The sequence below is a fragment of the Ursus americanus genome, chromosome 17 (assembly GCF_024610735.1).
Source record: "Ursus americanus isolate L20-20 chromosome 17, mUrsAme1.1.p, whole genome shotgun sequence".
Classification (NCBI taxonomy): domain Eukaryota; kingdom Metazoa; phylum Chordata; class Mammalia; order Carnivora; family Ursidae; genus Ursus; species Ursus americanus.
The window spans coordinates 45,489,191-45,511,719 of record NC_142143.1 but is presented as its reverse complement, the minus strand read 5'-3'; the positions used below and the strand labels follow the sequence as shown (position 1 = coordinate 45,511,719).

At 38.4% G+C, this 22,529-nt stretch overlaps 1 protein-coding gene across 1 annotated transcript; it reads left to right on the top strand.

The window, feature by feature from the left end:
• The first annotated feature begins 1,948 nt into the window (after positions 1 to 1,948).
• Positions 1,949 to 18,633, top strand: CCT2 (chaperonin containing TCP1 subunit 2). The gene is made up of 16 exons (XM_045789600.2): positions 1,949 to 2,096; positions 2,855 to 2,929; positions 3,031 to 3,096; positions 3,757 to 3,868; positions 4,183 to 4,259; positions 4,377 to 4,489; positions 5,289 to 5,491; positions 7,363 to 7,463; positions 7,628 to 7,755; positions 9,532 to 9,635; positions 12,626 to 12,745; positions 13,126 to 13,254; positions 13,447 to 13,550; positions 13,839 to 13,938; positions 14,882 to 15,023; positions 18,344 to 18,633. Exons 1-16 carry the CDS (start codon positions 2,094 to 2,096, stop codon positions 18,372 to 18,374), a joined length of 1,608 nt encoding a protein of 535 aa, XP_045645556.1. The 5' UTR covers positions 1,949 to 2,093; the 3' UTR covers positions 18,375 to 18,633.
• The last annotated feature ends 3,896 nt before the right edge of the window (positions 18,634 to 22,529 follow it).

Here is a 22,529-nt window from a genome sequence, read left to right as displayed (position 1 = left end):
TAACAGACAACAGACGCTGAGCGTTTAACCCCTTGGGTACAAGGGTGACACCAAAGGAAGTAGGAAAGGAAGAGTCACAAACACATGCAAAGGGGAAAGAACAAATTGCTGAGTCCCCAAATAGGGGGTCTGCTGGGTGTTTCTGGCCTAGCTCCACAGGTGGCAAGGCCTGCCTCCCAGTCCCCATCCAAATGCCCCTGGCTATCTTCCAACTTCACTAAAGCCAAGAAGGGAGGGGGCATTGATTGGTTTCTCCATCACCCAGGGTCTCAATCTTAGGTAAGTCTCAGGCTTGCCGGAGGAGATAATGTTTCCAGGTAAGTGATTTGGCCCACAATGAAAATAGCCCTTTTTAATATTGTGCAGGCATCTGTGCTGCTCATTGTGACTCTTCTCATTCCAGTATGTGATTTGGGATCTACCCATTAAAGTGCATTTCCTGCAAGAAGAGCAAGTTTTCAAAATCTTGGTAGATTTAAAATAATGATTTGTCCAATCTGAACACCCCTTTTCATGATGGACCTTGAGAATAGTGTAAACCAGGGTCAGCAAATTTTTTCTGTAAAGGATCAGATAATAACTATTTTAAGCTTTATGGGCTAGACTGTCACAACCACTCTGCTACTGTATAATTCTGTATCACACTGCACAGTATAAAAATGAATGGGTAGGAGCAGCCGGCTGGCTCAGTTGGAAGAGCATGTGATGCCTAATCTCAGGCTCATGAGTTCAAGCCCCACATTGGGTGTAGAGATTACTAAAAAAAAAAAAACAAAAAACAAACTTTAAAAATATATATATTAAACAAAATGGGTATGCTTATGTTCCAACTGAGCTTTATGGACACCAAAATACAAATTCCATATTATTTTAATGTATCACGAAATAGCTGCCTTTTTTTGCCCCAATCATTAAAAAATGTAAAACACATTCTTAACTCTCTAGCCATAAAAAAATAGGTGGGAGGTTGGATTTGGTTCCCTCCCCATAGTTTGTCAACCCCTGAGGTAAAGTAACCCTCTTAAAGTATATCTGAAGGGTAAAAACAATTAAAAATTGAAAACATCTTCCAATGTTAATAACAATTGCTGGTAAGTCCAAGCACTTGCTACGTGATCAATTACTCAAAAAGGGAGAGAAAAGTATCAGTAGATGATAGAAAACTAATAGATTTTTTTAAAGCACAAACACTTTAACTGTCCTATGCGGACAACTTAAAGAGTTAAGTAGAAAATTGTTTTAATAAACTGAAATATTTGGAATCAATCTTGGTCTCTATCAACACACTATGTAAAAATATATTAGTCATCTCTACTAGTGGAGGGGAAAAGAACGAGTGAAATGTGAGACGTGAAAATGAGCAAACAGGGCAAAGATAAAATGTCTCCATCAGAGTTCACAAGACTTTATCCTGGACAGTCAACGTCCAATCTAAAACAGCTTTTTAAAATTCAACGAAAGGAATGTAAGTCTTCCTCGTAACTCAATAAATAACGTTTAAAATTAAAATAGCAATAAAGATATTTAATAATAAAATGGTAACCCCAACACTCCCACACAAACTGAAAAAGCTGAATGTGCTTGCTTCTGGGGAAGGAAGTGCTGAGGTTGGTGAATTGTTTTTCGTTATTAGTATGTAACACTTTAAGCTGTGTATTATGTGGTATTTTAAGGCACATTTTTAAAGATTAAATTTAAGAAAAATTAAACATGCGAGTAGGAACTCCGTTGCTATAGCAACGCCCGCATCGCGGCGTCCCTTTTGTTCTTCGGGGGTTCCATTCCCAGTTTGCCCGGCTCCACCCAACACGTCAGATCCTTCCCTCCCTGGTCCCGAGCCGGTGGTGCCGCAGAGGGCGGAGCGCGAGTCAAAGCCCCGCCCCTCAGTATGACGAGCTGCATTTCTGACCGCGCTCCTGCACTCAAAACTGGCACCCCCTCCCTTCCCCAGAGGGCGGTGCCAGGCCGGAGCTGCGCGCCTGCCGGGGCTCCGCCCCCTGCAGTAGAGCGTGTGCCGTCATTTCCGGCTTCTCTTCCCTCTGGTCCCGGGCGTGAGCTGAGGGATTAGCTTGTGTGCCGAACTCGTCGGAACCATGGTGAGTCCGGCCCCGTCGACCCTGCCCAAACCCTGTCGCGTCCCGCCGCGCCCTGCCGCGCCCTGCCGCCCGCTGCCCCTTCTGTCTTCCCATGGCCGCGGTCTCCTCATGTCTGTCCCCAGAGACCGCAGCACATGGCACGGGGCGCGGCGTGCGGCCTGAGCCGGGCCCGCCGGCGAAGCCCTCCATACTTAACCGGGAGGTTAGGGCCTCCATGCCAGCGTCTGGTGCTAACTCGGCCTCTCCATAGTCTCAGAACCCGAGGCCCGGGGGTCAACCCGAGCGAAGAAATTTCTAGTGCCCCGGGCGGGTCGGTGCGACAGGCCCCGCCCTCCGCCTGGGGGCGGAGCCTGGAGCAGCGGGGCTGGAAGGGGTGGAGGGTGAAGATGGAGGCGATTCGGCCGCGTTGCCTAGTCCGCCTTGACGGTTGTTGCGCGAGTGGCCTGCAACCCTTGCCTGCCTTATCCTTAGAGTCATCTTAAGTCTTGTCATATTTAACAGCTATTCTTTTTGGTGTATAATTTTTACTCGTAGACCACTTGTAGACCCCAAAGGCAAACTCCCCTACACAGGTTGTGTAAGTCCCTCACTCCCCCTAAGTAAATGACCGCTCCGGTGATGGAGATCATTTGTTTGAAAAAGTACGCTATGCTGTAAATTAATTTTCTCTTAAATATGTACATGTATTTCTGGCGGAATGCATCTAGGTATACGTGTTAAATATTGGTATTCAGACTGATCACTGTTTTCTATTGTAGGCGTCCCTTTCCCTCGCACCTGTTAATATCTTCAAGGCTGGAGCTGATGAAGAGAGAGCAGAGACTGCTCGGCTGGTAAGCCTTGTTCTCCCATTCTTTTAAAGATCCAGTTGTACTTTAGGAATTTTAAGACTGTAAAACTGATTTTTACTTTTAATTTCTGATTTTTATTCCAGTCTTCTTTTATTGGTGCCATCGCTATTGGAGACTTGGTAAAGAGCACACTAGGACCTAAGGGCATGGTAAGAAAAACAAGGAATCTTTATGTTTTGATATTGCTTTAGAGCCGTTGTTGGGAATGTAGTTAGCTCACTCTTCTGGGATGCTTTTTAAGCTTTGAAAGTTAACTCTTGTATATGTAAGACCTGGATATGTCCTCCTTTCTAAAAATCAAAACAGTACTCCTACAGCTAAAGCCCTCCTGGATCACCATCCTCAATCCCTTCCCTAGTGACAACCGTAGTTATATTTGGATGTAAGTCTTCCCAGTATTTGTTTTTATGTAGATTTATGTGCATTTTATGTATTATGTGTTTTGTTATATATATTTTGTTTTTATTGTAATTATTTGTGTGTATTCTTTCTGAGGGTTGCTTTTTAAAATCCCTTTCAGTGTAGATACTTATATTTTATATTTATTACCGAATTGATGGACACTTTGTTTCCACTGTTTTCTCTATTACAGTGCTGAAACAACCTTGTTAATGTCTCCCTATTCCCTGTTTTTGGGGCAGACAACAGGGTTTGCTTATGGAGTATATGCACTGAAAAAATCTGGATGGATACTGCCAAATTGCTATCCAGAGTATTTACACATTAGCAGTATATGAGAGTATGGTTTGACCCATGCATTCTTCCAGATGTATTTATATCCTAACTTAAATCAAATATATTCCTTTTAGGATAAAATTCTGTTAAGCAGTGGACGAGATGCCTCTCTTATGGTAACCAATGATGGTGCAACTATTCTAAAAAACATCGGTGTGGACAATCCAGCAGCTAAAGTTTTAGTTGGTGAGTCTGAAAATAATAAGGTTTCATTAACATTTTGAAACACATTTTTAAATAAGCTTTGTGGACTACTTTCAATTAATGTCCTTTTTAATCATTATCATTATTAAACTATAAGCTTCTGGAGTGCCATGCAATTATTAATAATAAAACATTTCAGATGAGAAGTTCCAGAGAGTTTGTCAGGTGAGGAAACATAGATAAGTGAGATTCAGGTTGGTAGTGGATATATTTAGAGAATTAGGTAAGCTGTGGAGAAGTAATTTAAAATGCATTTATATCAAATATAAATGAGTTACTAACTAGCTTCTTTCTAGATATGTCAAGGGTTCAAGATGATGAAGTTGGTGATGGCACTACTTCTGTTACTGTCTTAGCTGCAGAATTATTAAGGGTAAGAGTATCTGAGCAACCTTAACCTCATTTTTTTTTGTTTTTTTGCTCTTGTATCAGAATTAGATCCTTTTTATGTGTTTTTTATTGGTGAATGTTTTCCACTATTTATTAATAGGAAGCAGAATCTTTGATTGCAAAAAAGATTCACCCACAGACCATCATTGCGGGTTGGAGAGAAGCCACAAAGGCGGCAAGACAGGCTCTGTTGAATTCTGCAGTTGATCATGGGTTGGTATACCAAAATAATAGTGTTTTAAACATTTAACATTCTTTTCAAAATACGTTCAATGCAGGAAGTCTGGAAAACAGTGAAAAGCATACACAAACATGACCCTATTGCCTTATCCTGCCCGGATAACAAAACAAACCCCCACATTACACTCCAGATGCAGTTGGGTTTCCAGTTTTTCGCATGTAAAAATCCCAGGAAAAAAAGCAAATAGAATCATTGTGTAGTCATTCTAACTTAGTTGATTAATAAGCATATTTCTGGGTGTTGATATTTTCTGCAATAGTTAGTAGAGGGTATGCATTTGGTTATTTGTAGTGTAATTTACCTATGTATAGTTAGAGATCTGTTTTGATAAGTTAGATTTGTAATAATAGTTGTGACAAACTTCTTACTTAGAAAAATGTTTCAAGAAGTATAATTGTTGGGTCCAAATGTATATGTATATTTTAATGCATTTTTATTTAAAAGTAATCCTCTAGAAAACCTTTATTAATTTTCACTCCTAATATCTGTATAGCAATTCCTTTTTATCCATGTTCTTGAAGCACTTGGTATTCTTTTGTTTACTTGTGTTTCTTTTTGGATGTTTTGCCAGATTGGTGAGGAAAATAGTATCCTTTAATTTTGCATTTCTTGATTAGTGGTGAACTTTAATTCTTTTGCTGTGGCTGAGAGCCCCAGCTACGGTGAAATTATCTGTTGACAAGTATTTGGATAAATTTTGAAAAGAAAAATAGGATTGATGTCTTTGAAGAAGCATTTTAAAAACTGGCATGAGTCTTTTTTTTCTTCTAGTTCTGACGAAGTTAAATTCCGTCAAGATTTAATGAACATTGCGGGAACAACATTATCCTCAAAACTACTTACTCATCACAAAGACCACTTCACTCAGTTAGCTGTAGAAGCTGTTCTCAGACTGAAGGGCTCTGGTAATCTGGAGGCAATTCACGTCATCAAGAAGCTAGGCGGAAGTCTGGCAGATTCCTATTTAGATGAAGGTATGTATATGTTGAATATGGGAAAACAAGCTTTGATCAGATGTTGAGGGTTAAATAGTGAATCCTATTTTTTAGCTGGTCAGGACTTGACACTTTACAAAGCCAGAAAATTTGTCTTTAAGAATACAAATCATATTACAACCATTTTTGTCTTTTTAATCCATTCATTATACTTACTGTATGCTTCATTTCACACTATCCCAGCATTTCTTTGATAATCTCTAGGTTTTATTTTATACCTTGAAGTTCTTGCAATCTCTAATAAAGAGAAATTGTAGTTTTAGTGAAAGTCAGCTATTCTCAAATGGCACTTTTTCTAGGAAGAGTGTTTGTAAGTTATATTTAATTGGTTGGTGTTGAGGTCATAGTTCTTGGTGTTCTTTTTTTTTTTTTTTTAAAGATTTTATTTATTTATTTGATAGAGACAGCCAGCGAGAGAGGGAACACAAGCAGGGGGAGTGGGAGAGGAAGAAGCAGGCTCCCAGCAGAGGAGCCTGATGTGGGGCTCGATCCCAGAAAGCTGGGATCATACCCTGAGCCAAAGGCAGATGCTTAATGACTGCGCCACCCAGTCGCCCCATAGTTCTTGGTGTTCTTAAAAAGTAGTAAGTCTTAGCAACTGCTATTTCCTTAGTAATAGTGTGTTTTGTTCTTAAGAGTATGAACTTTTCAAAACATCTACATTGTATTTACAGAATGTCTTATGGTGCGGAATGTGTAAGCATTCTCTTCTATAGAGGAGAAATAGGAACAAGTTGTGCTTTACCAGTGATTGTACTCCAGGTTTTGCTGTAGTCGTGGTTTTTTTTTTTTTTTGGTAAGATTTATTTATTTGAGAGAAGAGAGGAGGAGGAGCACAAGCAGGGGGAAGGGGCAGATGAAGAGGGAGAAGCAGACTCCCCACTGATGTGGGGCTCGATCCCAGGACCCCTAGATCATGACCTGAGCTAAAGACATACTGAACCACCCAGGCGCCCCATTTGTGTCTATTTCAAAGGAGTAACAATTCTAAAAATATTCTTTGTTGATTTTATATGCAAGGACTGTGTAGCATTTCTAATAGGGGCTAGTGGTAGGGAAAGATAATGAAAAGAAGGATAGCTACCATTCTTGAATGTTCTGTGCAAGCATACTAATGGGAATTTTACTTAAAATCTTATTTATTCCTCATGATGAACCTAATTCATCTGAATAGGGCAGAAAACCCAAGATGATCATGTCTTAAAAAGGTAAAAGTTATACGTGCATCTAAAAGAAACCTGGAGAGAGAGTTCCAAATCACAGGCCCATTGGCTGGAAACTAGCGCTGTGCCAGTGGTGATAACTCTTGTTTTACAGATGAGTAGCTGAGGTTAATTTGTCCAAGGTTGTACGCATAGCCTGTAAGCAGCATGGGCGTGATGCGGGTTAGGTTTATCTGACTCCATTATACGTGGTTTTTTGTGTGGGGTTTTTTTTTTGTTTTTTTGGTTTTTGTTTTTTTTTCATTTTATCACCAGTCTCAGTTCTTTAAAAAATTCAGTAATCTCTAGCAATACCTTGTTTTCCTGAATCGTCACAGTTTTTCTGTTGTGTTGGTTTTAAGCTAATGAAAGTGGACTTACTAGCTTTATATTATAATCCACACCTGCATATTTTGTATATATGTGAAACAAGAATAAACACAGTATTTTGAAACTTTTAAGATTTGTGTTGTGCCCTTACATTTCCACTGCTAAATTGATTTTTATGATCACTTGCTTTAGTGGAATGCTTTCTAAGTTCTAGTAGCTTCGTGAATTGGACTTAAATGCATTCTTTGAAAGATAAAGCAGACGTAAAGATTTATCAGTATAGCTTTGAAGTATTTACTACAATACTCTGTGTTGTAGGTTTTCTGTTGGATAAAAAAATTGGAGTAAACCAACCAAAGAGAATTGAAAACGCTAAAATTCTCATTGCAAATACTGGTATGGATACAGACAAAATAAAGGTATGTTAACTACATTTCTTGGAATTCTAATTCAGTTGCACTAAAAAAACCTAGAATATATATGAATATATTCAAATATGTAATTTTAGCTTATTTTCATAAAAATATGCTGTGGGACTCGAGTAATGAAAGCGATGCTATTTTTATGCTTTCCTTTGTTTTAGATATTTGGTTCCAGGGTAAGAGTTGATTCTACAGCAAAGGTTGCCGAAATAGAACATGCTGAAAAGGAAAAAATGAAGGAGAAAGTTGAACGTATTCTTAAGCATGGGATAAACTGCTTTATTAACAGGTGTGTATGTGCTTTTGCTAACAATATTTGTAATAATCTAATGATATTTGTCTACAAAGACATATGCAAATACTTCATATTGAATTAGTGACTTGTTTAGGAACTGGTGTTTTTTCCAAATACAGTTAGAATTTCACAGCAGGGCATTGGCATCACAATTTTAGTGATGTTTTATGTTAGTATACTTTACTAATAAACCTTTTTATAGTCACAACAGTTCTCTGATCTGCAGTTACATTTTAGTTTTGGCCTATAATGTACATGTATTTGGTGGAGAGCTTCAGTTTCATAATAAACGATGGGACTTTGAAGTAGTAAAAAGCTAGTAGCAATGGAATAAAAAAGAATGAAGAGATGAAAAGTAACAGTTTTAGGGCTTTAATCTGTATGGAAAAGTATGGGTAAACTTTTCCCATGTATTCTTAATTGTTAGTATCTAAAGTGTTTATGGTATCTTTTTTCAAAGGCAGTGGAAAAATTTTTTCAGTAAAACTAGGAAAGGCTCTATAAAAAGTCATGAATCTTACCCACGCCAGTGGCATGAGGCAGCATAAACATGGAATCAGTGTCCAGGTGGCAGACACTCTGGGCTCACAGCTTTCTTCCATTGCTGTCTGGCCAGTGCGTGCCACCTCATAGCAGGGTCTAGAGTGGGTAGCAGAGGAGTCTCGTACTCACCGTGTCCCCCTTTTGCTCCAGAAGCTCAGGCTGAAGTTTTGGCAAGAAGTCCACTATTCCCCTCCAGGATCAGGGGGCCTGAACCCACTGCTTTGAACTGTTTGCTCATTCCCACCTCAGGGCCTTTGTGTCCAATTTTCCCTTAGATGTTTTGGGTTTTTTAAATGGTGAAAATATTTTGACAGACAGTTAATATTTGATGAAAAATCAAATATTTGTGGGGAGGGGCAAAGGGGGAGAAAGGATCCTAAGCAGGCTGCATGCCCAGTGCAGAGCCCAATATGGGGCTTGATCCCACGATCCTGAGATCATGACCTGAGCTGAAATCAAGAGTTGGAGGCTTAACTGAGCGATCCTGGGGTCCCTTATACTGAATTTAAAAAAATACTTGGCCCTTTTTAAAGTTCCAAACTTTTAAACATGTCCTTTTTACTCCTACTAAAAAATAACTTCTGCTAATTTTGGAAAATAGAAAAGTATAAAGAAGAAACAGAATCTGAGGTTTAACTTTCCTGAAATTTATTCTTTCATGAAGCCGACTTGCGTATGTATGTGTGTGTGGTGTTCCAAGTTTCAGTTTTTCACTTAGCTGGGAACACATGCTATAAACTTTTGTAACTTGCCTTTTTTTTTTTAAACCTAACAGTATAAATTCTTACTTAAAATTAGTTTTCATAATTGGTAAATTGTGATTTACACAAACACTCTTAGTGGACATTGAAGTCATTGGCAGGTTTTGCTGTTCTCTGTAAAAATTTTTATACATACCTTCATTAAAGATTTTTAACATCCGAATTCATTTTCTTGCTGTAGAGCCTCAGGAGTGGAATTAAAGCATGTGAACATTGATACAGTTTTTCATGCATTTCTGGTGCATTGCTGTTCAGAATTATGATTCAGTTTATCCTATCAATAGCAATATAAAAAATGACCTGTTTGCATTGCTAGCATGGATGCCCTACGTTGTGTAATTTATGAATTACTGTATATGGTATTTCTAATTTGTATTTTGGTAAAAATGGTTCCATGTTTTTTAGTCTGATGTATTTTAGACTTGGGAAATAACCATTTTGAACAACATTTTTATTTTATTTATAGGCAGTTAATTTATAATTATCCTGAACAGCTCTTTGGCGCTGCTGGTGTTATGGCGATTGAACATGCAGATTTTGCAGGTGTGGAACGCCTAGCTCTTGTCACAGGTATGGCGAAAAAGGCATTAATTTCTAACACTAATCACTCTTGGATTTATTGAATGTTAGATATGTAACTTCTGAGAATACAAAGAAATACTTTTAAGGGGCTTAGAACATAAATATTCTGAAATCGGATTGTATAGGTTTAACATCCTTGGATACCAAATTATCTGCCATGTTTGCCATGGGTTATAAATACCTTTTTGTTACATTGTTTTAAAGATATTACATCTTTTCTCACAAACCCACAGGACTAACGTTCTACCCCTTGTCTGAAGAAACTAAAGCTTAAAAAAGGACTCTTTTAGTTTTATCTAGTTTATTCATTTCTTTCTTCTTTTTTAAAGATTTTATTTATTAGCATGGGGGTAGGGAGTAGCAGAAGCAGACTCCCCACTGAGCAGGGAACCTGACACAGGGCTTGATCCCAGGATCCTGACATCATGACCTGAGCCAAAAGCAGATGTTTAACCGACTGAGCCACCCAGGCACCCCTCATTTGTTTATTTCTAGTGCTGAGTAGTCGAATGCTTTGTGCCCTTTGTGGTAGTAAGTTATGATGGTAACCTTTGTTGAACACTTAACTATATGTCAGAGAGTGGGTCAAGTGCTTAAATGTTTTGTTTATTTTTTAAAATTTGTGGAAGTAATGGGGCGCCTGGGTGGCTCAGTCGATTAAGCATCTGCCTTTAGGTCAGGTCATGAACCTGAGTCCTGGGATTGAGCCCCACATCCAGCTCTCTGCTCAGCAGGGTGCCTGCTTCTCCCTCTACCCTCTACCTGCCACTCCTGCTTGTGTGCTTGTGCTCGTGTGCACACTCTGTCTCTCTCCCCCAAGTAAATCTTTTTAAAAAATTGAAGTAATGTTGAAATAAGTGTGAAACAATCCAGCAATGAATAATGAAAAGTTAGTATACTATAATACCCTTTAATAGAGCTATGAGTTTCATAATCCCAGTTGTGTGGAATAAAAATGTGTTTATAATTAAGGTAATGTCTACATCAAAATGACATAGCATGCAGCTTGTTGACTTTTTATTGTAGTAATAGTTTTCAAAGTAACTGCTAAGTAGCCCTTGAAAGACTAAGTTTTGCAGCCTTTATCCTCTAATTTTCAGGCCTTTGAAAATGAATGAATGGGTTGGGAAGTTGGTTTGAGATCTTGCAATGAGAATTAAGGAGAGGGGTTTGAGATAAAAGCCACTAGGAATGTTGAATTCAGTTTTCAAGTGCCATGGGTATTAGAAATAAAAGTATACTAATGTAAAGGGGGTAGAATTGGTTTCATCTTAGAACTTCTTAATCCACTTTTAATATTTTGAGAAGCGTAGTCTTCTGACCTAAAAAGAGACATTTTTCTTTCATTAATTACTTTGAAGTGGGTTTCCTTATTTTAAATAAAGTTCTTTAAGAGCCATTACATACTTGATGCTTAAGGTGATAAAATTTATGGTGTAATTCCTCCTTCAAGGCAACAAAATTAAAGATATGACATAAGAAATAAATGTGAATGATAGCACCTTCGTGGGATAAGTTGATACCATAAGGACTTGATACATGAAATTGCCACATACACTCAGAAGAAAATTCATTGCACCAAGCACAACCCACTGCAAAGTTGACCCCATGGTGCCTTCCATCCTTAACTTATGTGTTGTCAAGATGTGTGAAATTTGTTCTTGTAAATGTCTGGAAATATTTTGTCGGCAAATGTAGATAAGTGAGTGAATTTAGGATAAGTGAAAATTCTCCTAAGTGAAATTAGTCTCATTTGGGGGGTATGGGGTCCCAAATATCTGTTGTGCGTCACATCTAGAACACAAAGCAGTCTCAGGACAATCAAAAGTCAAAAAAAACTTCAGCTATACAGATGAGCATAAATCAGTAGAGTTGGGAAGACAAGAGTACTTCTAATAAATTTTCTGTAAAGCAGATATAAAGTATTGATTATTCAGACTTAGCAGTAAGGAGTAGGAAAAGAGGGGTTGGTTGATGATGGTAGAGGGAATCTACTTCATTAGAGGAGAGTAAAAAATTAGACAAAAGGCTTTTAAAATGGAAACTGAACTTTTGCAAATAAGAACTAGGGAAGGAAATAGCTGAACCTTTCAGTTTACACCGTGGAAGATGTAGGGAAAATAGGAATAGAAATAAGACACAAGAATAAAATAAATTTGCTTTATGTTTTAAAAGATTTTATTTATTTGAGAGAGGGTGCATGGGAGGAGCTGCAGAGGGGGAGGGAGAGGGTCAAGACGACTCCACGCTGAGTGCCAGCCTGATGCACCACTGGATCCCACGACCCTGAGATCATGACCTGAGCCAAAACCGAGAGTCGGATGCTTAACAGACTGAGGCACCCAAGTGCCCCAAAATAAATTTACTTTTTTGACACCTCATTAGGTCTGCTCTGGGAAATTCTCAGTATACATTTCCCCTTTTTCTAGGCCTTATAGGGACTTTCTGAGACTTCAGTTATCATGATGATTAGCAGGTATCATGTGCTCCTGTAAGCAGTTTCTAATGTCTACATCTGTTGACATAGAACTAGTCAAATACTTCTCATGTTTTGGGAAATTGGATCATAAGGGTACTGGTCTTGTAGACTAGGTTCAAAAGAGAATCTGGGATTTAAATTCAGACTTAAAAGTAAATGTTAAAAGTCCCAATTTAACTTTTGAGAAATAGTATTACACAGTGTGCACATATAAGTGTAAGACTACTTGGATTTGAATCTCAGCTTCACCCTATATTTGTTTGAGCTATGTAACCTTGAATAAGAAACAGAGTATCTCTTTGCCTCAGTTTTATTATTTCTGTATCAGATAGCAACAACCTCTCTCATGAGGGTTGTTGTAAAGATTAGTTTATGTGAAGTGCTTCAGAGTGCTTGGTGTATAGTAAGCAGTCAACTTAATGTTCTCTGTTCCTTAGTTCTTGTTAGAAAACAAATTTTAAACATGTTGTACATTTAATTAACATGTTTATGTTCATAGGTGGTGAAATTGCCTCTACCTTTGACCACCCAGAGCTAGTGAAGCTTGGAAGTTGCAAGCTTATTGAGGAAGTCATGATTGGAGAAGATAAACTCATCCACTTTTCTGGCGTAGCTCTTGGTGAGTGATTATGCAGATCCTGTTTTAGGTTCCTAAATCTTTGATAGGCTCTGTTGAAGTTGAAAGAAATAGTTACTGTATTTACTAGAATATGATGTGTCTTAATTCGTGAGAAGCATGGGATGCAGGTTAATTTCAGTCTCTTGAGGTCAAACCCAGGTTAACACCTTGCCTTTCTGAACAGTGTATATTCAACGTGATTTTTAGATAACTTAGAACTATTGTGAACATGGATAATTAGCAGAAAGAATGTATAACAGCAGAGGACATGTTAGCTTTTAAAACCAGATAATCATAACCGATATCTACATAAATCATAGAAAGGAAACTCTTATTTTTTGTATTCACTGTGACCTAAGAATATTATTTTTTAACTTTAGGTGAAGCTTGTACCATCGTTCTTCGTGGTGCCACTCAACAGATTTTAGATGAAGCAGAAAGATCTTTGCATGATGCTCTTTGTGTTCTTGCCCAAACTGTGAAAGATACTAGAACAGTTTATGGAGGAGGTAAACGTTTTCAAAATATTGAACATGTTTTATTAAAGTATAGTAATGGTTTTGGCTTTAATGATTTTTAGAAAGTTTATATATAATGCTTTTGCAATTAATTTTAAAATGTTTGATGTGTCCTAAGGGAAATCAGTAATTCATTGTGTTGGGAGATAACATATTTTATTGGAATTTCGTTTTCATCTGCAGGCTGTTCTGAGATGCTGATGGCTCATGCTGTGACACAGCTTGCCAGTAGAACACCAGGCAAAGAAGCTGTTGCAATGGAGTCTTACGCTAAAGCCCTGAGAATGGTAAGTTGATAAAGACATGTGAACTTACACATTTTGTGAGTATTGATGGTTTTTTAAATGCATACGTTTTTCTCTCTCGGACATGTTTGCTAATTTTTGGCTTTAAGAAAAAGAGCTGGTTCACACCACTTAAATTTGATTCTGGAGCATATCTTTTTTATGAGCAGTAATTAAAAGGAACAATTTTACATTGTTTCTAAAGGCGTAATTATAAAAAGCTGTCCTAGTTAGGACTGAGTCAACTTTCTTATAGGAGAATACTTACCATTTGTCTTTTTCACGTTCCAGTTGCCAACCATCATAGCTGATAACGCAGGCTATGACAGTGCAGATCTGGTGGCGCAGCTCCGAGCTGCCCATAGTGAAGGCAATACAACTGCTGGACTGGGTAAGAAAGCGATTGGAATCATGAAGTGATTAAGAGTAATTCTTTACCAAATTCTTTCTTTTTTTAAAGATGAATTCTTAAAAGCATAGAGAAGATTTCTGTGGTGCTTGCCTCAGTAACCATTGTATATCCTAGGAGAATGTAACTTCATATTTTCAAAATTATCAGAACTGTTCTTCCATAAGGGGTATGAAACTATAGTTAGAAGGCTTGTACTTAGTTACAATGTGGTGACTGAAGGATTTAAATATATAAATAGTACTAATATTCTGAAATAAGTACAAACTTTATTAAAATTTTTATAGAATATCAATATTACATCCTAATCTCACAGATATAAGATACTCTTGAGTGCAGATCTTTACATAGATAAGTGGCCAGAAGGATAGATTTAATTCAGATTGAAAAATTTCCCAATGAACTGTCCAGGACATTGCAGGAATAGTTACAGAGGGTAGATAATTGTGTCACTAGAGAAGAGAGAGCTAATGAATAATGATCTGTCAGAAAGTGAAGTAGGATTCTCACAAGAGGAAAAGTAGATGACTTTTGAATTCTCTTCCAGTTCTTAAGAATCCCTGGTAATTAGTGATGAACACATTTTCTGTAGTGATTTTATATACGTATGTACACATACACACTACACACACACACATATGTATGTAATAAAGATAGGTGATTGAGTATTCTGTGTACACTTTCCATTACCTGAGCTAATTGTCCTCCATTAATACAGATGATGAGTAGTTGACCTTTTAATTTTCTAAAATGCTTTCCTTGAGTGTTAGGCTGATGAGAATGCTCTAACTAAATTGAGTAGTTGAGTCTTGTGATCTCATTTTTTATAACAGGATTAATTTTATTTGTTACAAGTCATTAGAGATACTTCGATAATTTCACTGTTAAAACCATTGTTTATTTAGTAAATACTTTCTTTTTTCAGATATGAAGGAAGGTACCGTTGGAGATATGGCAGTACTGGGTATAACAGAAAGTTTCCAAGTGAAGCGACAAGTTCTTTTGAGTGCAGCCGAAGCAGCAGAGGTGATTCTTCGTGTGGACAACATTATTAAAGCAGCACCAAGGTATCGTAGCACTTTAACAAACATTTTGTAGGAAGCAAAAAATAGATAATTACGTGTATTTGGTAATTGTAGTTGATGGAAAAAGGCGTTTCTGCCTAGCTGAAGGTATTATGCACATTATTTAAAATACATAGTCACAACTCTAAGATTTAAGTCAAAAGCTGAGGGGGAGAGAGGTATGGATGACACGGGGGAGCTTTCAGAATTGAAAGGTCACATGAAGAGCCACGCTTGGAAAGGTCAAGAACCCGATTGAATGGGGGTAAGAACGAATGTCTTTTTACCAGGCTGAATCCACTCCAGTCATTTTCTGTCGTGGGTACACTTTTTTTATATAAATAATCTTAAGCTCATAGTGTGCAGAGTTCTTACATGTTCCTATTTCAGCAGGTTTTTTGTTCATTTGTTTTGGCTTTTTTTTTTTTTTAAGATTTATTTATTTATTTTAGAGAGCATGAGCACAGGGAGGGGCAGAGGGAGAGAGAAATTCTAGCAGACTCCTTGCTGAGCTCGGAGCTCTATGCAAGGCTTGATCTTAACAACCCTGAGATCATGACCTGAGCCGAAAGCAAGAGTCAGACACTTACCCGACTGTGCCACCCAGGCCCCTCATCATTTTTTCTAAGATGTCAAACTTTCAGAAACTCATTCAAACAAAAAATAGTTAAGTAGCCAGAAAAATCTTAACTTTTGAAGATTCAGTTAATAATTTTAATTTTGTTACTAGTAGTTATTAAAATGTTGGGGGATGGGAGACTATGGTTGCTTGCACCAGGAGATAGGGGTAAGGGTGGTGAGAAGGGGTTGATAAAAGATTTTGAAGGTAGAGCCAGCAGAATTTGATTATGGTTTGGATATAAGTTGTGGGGGGAAAGGGAATGAATGATAATCCAAGGTTTTTGTTGGGAGAAAAGAGCTTCTCTTATCTCAGATGCAGAAGACTTTGAGAAGGAGGGTGGGGGTGTCAGAGTTGGACATTCAAGCTTTCCATTGAGAAAGCAGTTAGGTAATTGAAGCTGAAGCAGAGAAGCTTGCTCTGTAATTGTAAATTTAGGAGTTGTCAGCCTACATTTGGTATTTAAAGCCATGAGATTGGTTGTGTCCCCAAGAGAGGGAATGTAGGTAAGGAAGGGAAGGGGTTTCATAGGCACTGGCTGCTTGAGATTCGAGTAATAAGTTTAGAAAGATTCGGAGCGACTGCTAGAGGACACTAAAAAGGAACATGAAGTGTATGGATAAAGGGTAATGATTAAAACTGGGTGATGGATACATGGGGATTCTGTATATAATCTCTGCTTTTCTGTACATTTGAAATTTTCCATAATACTTGAATTTTAAAGGTTGGGGGTGTGGGTGCCACTGAGGTAGGAGGAAAACCCAGGGAATGTGTGTCTCAGAAGCCAAACAAAAGTGTTCAGGGATGGGGAGTGATCAACTGCCACAGTGATACAAATAGGTCAAGTAAGATAAAAACTGAAAATTGACCTTAAAGATTGGATTTAGCAACAGAGGCCGTTGGTATTCTTGACAAGCAGTTTTGTGGAGTGGAGGGGGCAAAAATCTGAAGTAGGTGCGACAGAGACCAGGAACAGAAGAATCGGAGGAAGTGTGTATAAACTGCCTTCTCGGGGAGTCTCTTGTGAATGGAAGCAGAGAAGTGGGATGGGAGTTAGAGGACGTGGGTCTCACTGTGAACAGTGCTGTATGTGGGAGCGATCTTGTAGGGGATGATGGATGCGGAAGAGGGAGCAGCCCACTGAGTAGCTGTGAGAAGGAATGGGAGAATGAGAGGAGGGCTTGGTTTTCGATGAAGCACGGGGAGCACAGGGGAGTTCGTCCCTGGGAACAGGAGGGAAGGAGGAGCACTATCAGGAGATTGCACCTTAAATGGACTGTGTTATGAGGACTTTCTTTGTGCAAAATCCGGTAGCACCCATTTCAGTGGCTTGCTTCTGTAAATGGCAGCTGTCCTCTTATTATTAGAAGGAAAGAGGAGAAAACAGTGATTTGGATGTGGAGAGAAAAGGGGAGTGGTATTTGTACCTACTGTGGTGTAATGGAGGGAGGACTGGGCTGAAAAATCTGAAGATTCTCTGCCCCTGGTAGTAGGGTAGGGTAATGAGGAACGGTCATATTTTGGAATGGAACATTGGTGTGGGAAGGAGAAGTTGAGAGAAAGTTTCTTGGAAACTGTGCCAGCAAAGATGGTTGAGTGTGGTTCTGTTTTCTCCTGTCTTTAAGCAGAAGGATACCAAAAGGAAACCGAGGTCTGTACAGTTTCCTGGTTTGGCGGCAAGATCACATAACCACACCCACCCTCAGGAATCTTTGCAGTGACTTGGCACCCTCAACCACATTTGATACACTAAAATACCTCATTTGATCCGATATCCGTGTTTTAGTGGTTTAAGTGTCTATTGAGTTTAGTAGACGTACTTCGTAATTTATAGTAAGGAAACATGAGTAATTGTGTTTAAATCAACCTTCCTGAAGGACTCTTTGGGACTTTTCTACTTAATCTCCAGGGGACTCGTTTTCCAGATTGGTTGCCCCATGACAGCTGCTGGAGAACTTTTTCTGTGTTGATATCTTTCAGCATCCTTAATCATATTCCCTTAAGCTTCCAGGTTTGGAAGATCGTTCTCTTTATACGGTCTCTTTGGATCTGTACTTGACGCTAGAAGCAGTGCTTACTACATAGGCATTAAGTAAAAAAGTTCTCTAGTACCCCTGCCGTGCCTCCTTGAGGGATTCGTTATTTTCTCACCAGAGAATAAAAGTTTAACGTCTAAGATGTATGTGAAAGGCGCCTTCGACATACTTTAGTGAGTTACCTGACCCTGTCACTAGCCTATCTACTGGCATCGTTTTCATTCATTTAGAATAGTGATCCAGAGATTTTCTTCTAGAGGCCCCAAAGCCTTGTCATTTTACAACTTCTGATTAAGAGTAAACTGTCTTTGTCTTTGACTGATGTAGTAAAATGCCCTAATACATTAGTTGAAAAGAGGAATTAACCTTTTTCTGGAGAATATGTGTTTGTTAAATAGGTTGTTTGGATGAGAAGTTGAGAGTTGCTAAATACTTACAGATCTTCACATTCCGCAGATTTTGTACTGCCTTCTTACTAATACAGTAATAATTGAGGGATGTTAGTAATGAAGTAGAGAAACATCTTTGTTATAAAGAATTGGCTGTCATGGTTTTGATAAAATTAGGATTTCAGCTGTGTTTGTATTTAATATAAACCTTTGGTTATAATCATGCTTTTCAATTTTACCATTGTGTTTTCTTAAGTGTTTGTTTTGTAATACTTACAGGAAACGTGTCCCTGATCACCACCCCTGTTAAACATTCCCATCTGCTGTCGAGCTCTGGACCAGTTAGTTCATGGCAGAGTTGTGTTTGAAAGACTTCGACCTTTTAAAGAAGACTGTGGAATCGAAGTTTATCTGTGGCTCTTACATCCTTAAGTTTGGACATTTAACTGACCTTCTGTTTTAACATGGGTCTAATTTATTTGCTGTTTCATTTTCCATAAAATTCTGTTGATTTAAAAGTTCATTTCTCATACTGTGCATCAAAATAAAAATTTGAACAATTGTTCTTATCTTAGTGAGTTGTACTTTTTTTTAAATTTAATGGAAGCAAATGATTATACTCTCGGTATGGAGTTGTTCGGCTTAACTAATGATTGACCTTACATGTTTATGAAATAATGATCTTGTTAAGTCCAAGTCAGATGTGATAAACATAGGTTAATCTCTTGGTTTGTAATCATATGTAACCTTTACTAGCTGTTTAATTTTGTTTAGTGAAAGTATCTTAAAGTTTAGTACTCATTTAATTTTGTGTAGTCTAAGTACTATCTCTTACACAGGACAAAATGATCGTGGTTTCTGTTACTTCAGGTTTTAAAGAGTCCTGGTTTGAAAGTTGTTTGGTACGCTTCTTCTCAAGCACCTTTGGTGCTTTAACAGGTAATACCTTCTTGAAGATGGATGTGGTTAGATACAGGCATTGTTGGTTGTTTAGTTAGGATTTTTTGTTTTTGGCAAATGGATTCGAGAAAGAGTAGAAATAGGGATAGATGTGTACTGAGTTAATGGTTTAAAGGTGTATTTAGATTTGGAGGTTATTAATGCATCATTGTATAAAAGAATGCCCAAGAAATGAGAGAAAGCCTAGCAGTAGGTTGAGTTTTTGCAGGGTATCTCTGATACCTTAATGGAGAAACATTTCATTTCCATAGAGGAGCAAAAGGGTTTTCAAAGAAATGCTGATAAAACAACCTGTTTTCTTGTGTTTGTTCTAAAGTAGGCCCCACGTGGGGCTTGAACCCATGACCCTGAGATCAAGAGTCACATGGCTCTACCAGCTGAGCTGGCCAGGCACCCCCAGACTGTTTTGTTTTTGTCTAAAAAATTGGTCTCAACATTTTAATAATATTAATATTATTAATAGAAGCTATTAAAGCTGGGAAAACTTGTGGTTTTTTGTGGTCCTAGTGTATGTCCTCCCAACATTCACATAAAGGAGAAACTTTTCCTGAGTTTATCAAAGAGAATTGTACTGATTTTTTTCTAAAGTGCTTTATCACATCATAACATCAGTTTTCATCTCCACACCTCAGGTGGAACAGGTGAGCATATCATGACCAAGAAGACCTACAGAGGTTTCAGTAGAAGTGGGTTTAAACCTCTGTCCTTAGAGTACTAGATAGCCTGGAGTAAGATCTTAAAAGGGTACTTGGGCATGTTTTCTCCAGAGGTCTTGAAAAGACTACACCTGTAAGTATTAATCTAAAAAGAGGTAGAAACATGGGAGCTTCATTGTTATATCCAAGAATACACCCATTCCTCTTTTCCTCTTTGAATTCATATCCTTTGAAGCCCTTACATTGTTGTCATGAACCTAGACTATCTCAGGTTCATGAATTTTAATGTCTTTTCAGTCAGAACTTAAATACCAACCTAGGCCCCACTATTCCTGTAACAGTTTTAGGATGGAGTTTCTTGTAACTCAGAAACAGTAAATGTGGAAGCAACGAGTTTTTCACAAAACTTTTGTGACATGTAAAGAGAGATTTGGAATGTATGTTAATAGTAACCACATGAAAAGTTGTCAAAGTGCTTAGGATATTTAAATCTATTCTAGGTAGCCTTCAGTTTTTCTTTGAAGGATACTATGTATACTCTTTATTCTCCTTTTACTGTCCTCAAGCCAGGATCCATTCTTCGCCTGCTTGGAGGCCACGGGCCCACTTTCCTTGCTGACTGCCTCGCAACTTCCTGTGGTTTAACTCAGGAGGCACCAGCAGGATATGGGGATAGGGAATTGGTATTTTCTTCCTGCTTTTGCTCTTTGTCTCTGGAAATGGCTGCATCCCTGTGAGACCTATCACTACAGTTGCACTGGTAACCCTTTCTTCATGCCCTTTAGCTCTTACTAGAGTAGGGTAACATTGCTGTTCCCTGTTCATCCAACCTCATGGGTGGTGACTGCTGCTCTTAACACTCCTATCTGGCTGTCTCAGTACTATCTTGATCTCCCCCCACCCCCCGTCTTGTCTAGTAGTAGTTCCGTGGGATTCTCACTCCCTCTGCCCCTCCCACCTGATGCATGCACACACCTGCTCGAGTGCTTGCTCGCTCGCTCAAATCTTTCAAAAAGATTCTTCTCTGATGCATAACTTTTTGGGTTTCAAGGCTTTTAAAATTATGAGTAAAAAAAAGTTACATTGGGTGCTTCATTTCTGCCTTTTTAACTTTCTAATTATGTCAGAATTTCAAGAAAACATCAGAGGGTTATGGAAATGTTAATATGCATTGACATGGTTACTTTATAAAATTGATTGAAATCCTATAGCGAAAACTTTCGGGTAGCAAAATCACTGGTGAACCCTTAACCGTATTGTTTGAGAAATGTTTGTTCTATATTATTTTAAAAGAAAACCACTTGACTAGTGTCAGATGTTTATAATTTGACATTTGATTCAGACCAGTTAGCTCATTAGATGAGAACCCTGTACAGGTCAATTGGTGTCACCCTGTTTTATGGCGTAACCTACAGCAGTATTAGAAAAGGTGGGCCCATTAATCTTGGGAGGAGGAAAACATGGTCAAAAGAAAAAGAGCCATCTTAAGGCTGGCTGTAGATGCAGCTGAGAAGGCAGTTGGCATCATGTTTCTAGCATCGACTAAGTATAGTTTTGTTTCAAAACGTCAGACATGAGAAAATAAACTATAAATTCTAGCTGTGTAATGGAAATCTGGACTGGTTACTAAAGGAATTAAATATTTGACAGCCTATTAACTGAATGATTAAAGGGATCTGTTGGCAGTCTAATCAGTGGGTTGCACATATTCTACAGCCTGGAAGGTAGCAATAGAAGAGTGCTGTGATAAACTTTCTTCCTCTGGTTTAGTAAGAAATATTTATAGTAGGAAAACACATGAAAATAGTCTGCTGTGCGGTGTCATTTTAGAACCAAACTTTGCTGGGTAAAGACGGTTTTAGGACAAAAGTAACTTTAAAAGCTGAACACATGAAAGTTTTAGTTAAGATGATACTTTTTGTGTCCTTGCTGGAAAGGTTCAAGAACATAAAGGACCCTATTAAATCACCCACTGACAGCAGTGTGTTTAAGGTTGATGTATTTGTGGGAAGAAGAAAAGGTCACAATTTACATTTGAAACAACGGCCAAAATACATAAGCTATACACTGACCATCAAAAGACCCTATCTACAAAAATTAAATCCGTACAAAGGCTGAGAAGCTATGGCTAGAGGCAGAAGCATCCTATGTATACCACATCCTGCAACTCAGATTTCCAGATGCTTGTTTCAAGTAAACATGTCACCTATTAGCTTTATCCTAATATGGTTCTGAAAATGTGGTTTCCTTCAATGGAAGGGGATTCAGTTCAGCTCTGCTTCGTTAATGTGAATACACAGAGGGGCTCTGCTCTACAGAGGCAGGCAGGATTACAACTAGGCTTGATTTTAATAAGGCCACGTTGCCAACCAGAGGTTCTACTTCCTAGATGACTTCTAGCATTGGAGTAACAGCAGTTGAGAGCAGACCTTGGGTCAAAGCCTTTAAGGGAAAACCAGCTAAGTTAGCGTGAACCTCTGTCAAGTGTACGGTGGCAGCTGGGCTCCGCCAGGAGGCATTGTCCATCAGGGGTCTTCTCAGCATTCACTAAGCTGCTTCATCTTGAGCCTTTCAACAGCACAGAGTCTCTGAGTCTGACTGACTAGGTGAAATGTCTTTTATAAACGACCCGAATTAGCATTTTCATATCACTTATGGTTATTCTAACACAGTATATCCTGCGAAGGGCTGGAGCCAGGCCACCAGAACTCAGGTGAATTCTTTCATAAATACCTTATTTGAGGAGTTCATGAGCATCATGACCAGCCACTTGTGGAGAGTGGAGAAGGACAAAATGTCCTAGCCCTTCTTGCTCTTCAGTGTTTCAAAATATCTGTTGGAGAAGCTGA

Bases quoted from the DNA above. Each gene is read 5' to 3' on its own strand.
- CCT2 (XM_045789600.2), top strand. The intron at 3,097-3,756 runs GTAAGAAAAACA...TATTCCTTTTAG, and splicing joins CACTAGGACCTAAGGGCATG to GATAAAATTCTGTTAAGCAG. The intron at 7,756-9,531 runs GTGTGTATGTGC...TTTTATTTATAG, and splicing joins ATAAACTGCTTTATTAACAG to GCAGTTAATTTATAATTATC.